The following is a 3,582-nucleotide window of genomic DNA, read 5'->3' as shown; positions in this document are numbered from 1 at the left end:
CACTAAAGAAAAACACGTTAGTTTTTTTATTGTTTTATATTTGAAACTTATTCCTTTTTGTTTGTAATTTTTTTGGTTAAATCTGAAACATATAATTTTTGTGGAAATTTCAATTGTTTTTTTTTATTTCTCAGCTACAAGAATATTGCCTAGTTATAAAAATATTATCCAGTTATGATTGTTGATTATCGGTGCGGTAGTTTCCGAGATCCGAGTTTTAGACATGCACCTCGCAATCCCCATTATAATAAGATAATTCATCATTATACGAGACGTGAAAACAAGTCAGTATCTTCTTGTTCACACAGGCCGTGCTTGATCTAGTGGCTAGCGTGCCCCAACCTTGAATCCGAGGATTCCCAGTTTGCATCCCGAAACTGCGAAAACGCGCTCTGTACTATGAGTTCATGGATGCGTTGTACGAGTGACTGTCAACTTTTGTTATTCAGGTAGACAAGAGTAGCCTAACTATTAGTGGTGAGTGGTGTTGACTAGCTGCCTTCCCTCTAGTTTATCAGTTTAAAATGATAGAGAGTTAAGTGCAGATAGTTCTCGTATGCACAAAACTTCTAAACAAACAAACTTCATGTTCATTTGGCTAAAACCAGAGATTCTACCAAGTGAGGTTCGAATAACTTAATCTTATCTTCATGTTTCAAATAGTTTTAAAAATAAATATGAAGATTGGTGTTAATGCATGACTAGGAAACAGAAGAACACAGGATCGATTTCAACGAAATGAAGTACCAATTGTCTCGTCATTTTATACCAACCTCATCTTTATTTGTTACATCGAGTATTCTAAATAATGAATTTTTTTTCGGGGGAGGTCATTTAGAATGATAAAAAAACGTTTTATAGAGCAACTTTAAAAAGTTTACGTATAATATCTGTGGGAACATCTCGTGGTGCATTCAGTTTTCTTTTAATGATGTGGAACCTTAAAAAAAACGTTAAATACAAAAAACTGAGTATTGAAGTTCCATGTCATCTCAGGAAACTTCTCACTATTCATTTGTCTCTACCTTTATTTTTCTTTTCCCATTTTAAGGCAGCTACCATTATGAACGAATACCGTTTCTGCTATCGACTTCAGAATAGTATATTAACCAAACTACTTTTGGTCTGAGTACAGACAGTCGTCGGATAGTTTTTTTAAAATTTTGACTCGAATCACTAAAAGCAAAATATAGAAGAAACCTTAGCTCCACATAGGACTCCCATTAAAAGGATTTCGTTTTATCTTCTTCGTATTTTTTGCCTTTTAGTAGTTTATGTACTTTAAGGTGATGTATGTGCATTTCCGTCTAGATATATATTCCCAGGTAACCCATTATTTCTGTAGTCTTATTTCTCCTTTCCTTCTTCCTGTAAAAGTCACGCAAGTTTTAACGGAAGCATTTTCCTGCCCAACTTCAAGTTTCTAAAAATAAATATGAAGCCCAATCTATCATTCTATATTTATTTTTAGTATTCTAAACAACTAGCCTACTGAATAATTTAGAGGGATAAAACAGTAACATTATATTCCAAACCGAATATAAATATAGGTTCATTGTGGTTAGTAAGAAGCAATTAAAAACATTGTTCATGCAACGTCAAGTTTGGGTGTAAATTTAGATTTGTTCATTATGAAAGATATATGATAAACATTTTGTTGTTTTTCAGAATTTGTGGTGCATACTGGAGTAATTTAGACATTTTGGCAATAAAATTAGACAAAAAAAAACCTTTACTTTCCAGATAATAATAATAAAATATTTCTGCCACCGTTTCGCACATGCGGCTTCATCAAAACTGGTAGTTCAAGACGATTTAGGGCTTTAATATACGTAAAACAAACAATATGAGACATTAATCAAGTTATTTAATATATATATGATTTGTTAATATTTTTGGCCCGGCATGGCCAGGTGGTTAAGGCACTCGACTTGCAATCTAAGGGTCGCGGGTTCGAATCCCCGTCACACCAAACATGCTGGCTCTTTCAGTCGCGGGGGCGTTATAATGTGACTGTCAATCCCACTATTCGTTGGTAAAAGAGTAGCCCAAGAGTTGACGGTGGGTGGTGATGACTAGCTGCCTTCCCTCTAGTCTTACACTGCTAAATTAGGAACGGCTAGCGCAGATAGCCCTCGTGTAGCTTTGCGCGAAATTCAAAAAACAAACAAACAAACTTATTAATATTCCAGACATCCAGAGCTCTTCCACAAGTCTAGTTCATAACCGTGTTATTAGAGATCGCGGTGTATATTTTCGTGACTCTAACAACGAGAATATCAGCGTCATTTCTTTTAATTTCATATGGTTGATTGTTACTTGGATATCAGTCAAGAACTGAAGGGAAGAAAGTGACTGATACGAAAAAATAAAACACTGGTAGAATGATATTGAAATGTCTCTTGCAAAGGTGAATATGTAATGTAATTTAGCTTTAATTATAGATTGCATTTTTGGCGTTTAGTTCAAAAGTTCTTTATATAAAACAAATAAGCGTTACTATATAGGCACAAGTACAGAAAGAAAAACTCAGCTGCCCCACCTATTATTTCTCTTGTAGGTGGCGTTTTATACGTAAATTGTTAAGTTTAGAAAATTAAACAAAATTGTGTGCATTCTTTTTCACAGGTGGAATCGACAAAGACTTTCGACCGAAGATAGCCAATCTTAGACCTGGAAGTATTGCCCATAGGTAAGAAATAAGAATTTCCTTATGTGATTTAAAAATGATTAATATTTATAGGAACGAAACAAGAGTTATATCAAACGTCTTAATGTATAACTGTTATACTCAATGAACGAAGATGAACTGGTAGTATTTTTTTACGTTTATTTTACATTGATAGCTTAGCATATCTACTTAGGAATAACCTAAATCTCGTAAGCTGACCGAACCTCTTGAGATATTATTGGGATTACGGCCGAAAATATCATCGAGAGCGAGAGAGTGCTAAACTAATGAACGAGTGCATTTTAATCACTATAAGCTTTTTGTTTATGACATTGCGTACTCTTAGTAAGACTGATGTTTTAAATTAGCTGTACTATTTACTGCGTTAGTTTCTAGTTTGTATTGTGGGGAAAAGAAATTGTCATGCATTATAAGTAAGTAACAAGAACGGACATTACAATAATGGTTATGAGTAAACCGGTTTTGTTTGTCATTCCTCAAAATATCAACATTAATCATTAGTAGTGTTAACATTTAAGTGTCATTGGGAGTCACAATGTAGAGAACTTAATCTTAGAGAAATCTTAATTCGTGATATATCATATGGGGGGGGGGGCTGCTGAGGGATAAAGACTTTCCAATGGGAGCTCTATCCTCCACGCCACACCGGTGGACACGCCCCTGGTGTCAAATGACTATGACGAAGAATTACGCTGGCGCTCATGGGGAAATATGGAAATATTCTTCGTAATTATGGAAGATCCCCTAAAAATCGAGTTTCGATACCTGCAGTGTGCACAACACAAATAGCTCATTGTGTAGCTTTGTGCTTAACAACAAACAAAGAAATTATTGATTTTCCTAGGTAGTTTGTTTGTTTGTTTGAAGTTAAGCACAAAGCTACACAATGG

The 3,582-nt window shown here is 34.7% G+C and overlaps 1 protein-coding gene across 1 annotated transcript in view; it reads left to right on the top strand.

Annotated features, from left to right (window-relative positions):
* LOC106468979 (glutamate receptor-interacting protein 1-like) overlaps nucleotides 1-3,582 on the top strand; it is a 30,982-nt gene that overhangs the window by 3,943 nt on the left and 23,457 nt on the right. Inside the window, exon 3 of the mRNA XM_022397376.1 lies at nucleotides 2,629-2,692. Within this exon, the coding sequence (XP_022253084.1) occupies nucleotides 2,629-2,692 (64 nt within the window). The remainder of the gene's footprint in view (nucleotides 1-2,628; nucleotides 2,693-3,582) is intronic.

This window comes from Limulus polyphemus, unplaced genomic scaffold (genome assembly GCF_000517525.1).
Source record: "Limulus polyphemus unplaced genomic scaffold, Limulus_polyphemus-2.1.2 Scaffold3246, whole genome shotgun sequence".
NCBI classification, from domain to species: Eukaryota; Metazoa; Arthropoda; class Merostomata; order Xiphosura; family Limulidae; genus Limulus; species Limulus polyphemus.
The sequence above is the reverse complement of the archived record's forward strand: the minus strand, read 5'-3'. Positions and strand labels throughout refer to the sequence as shown.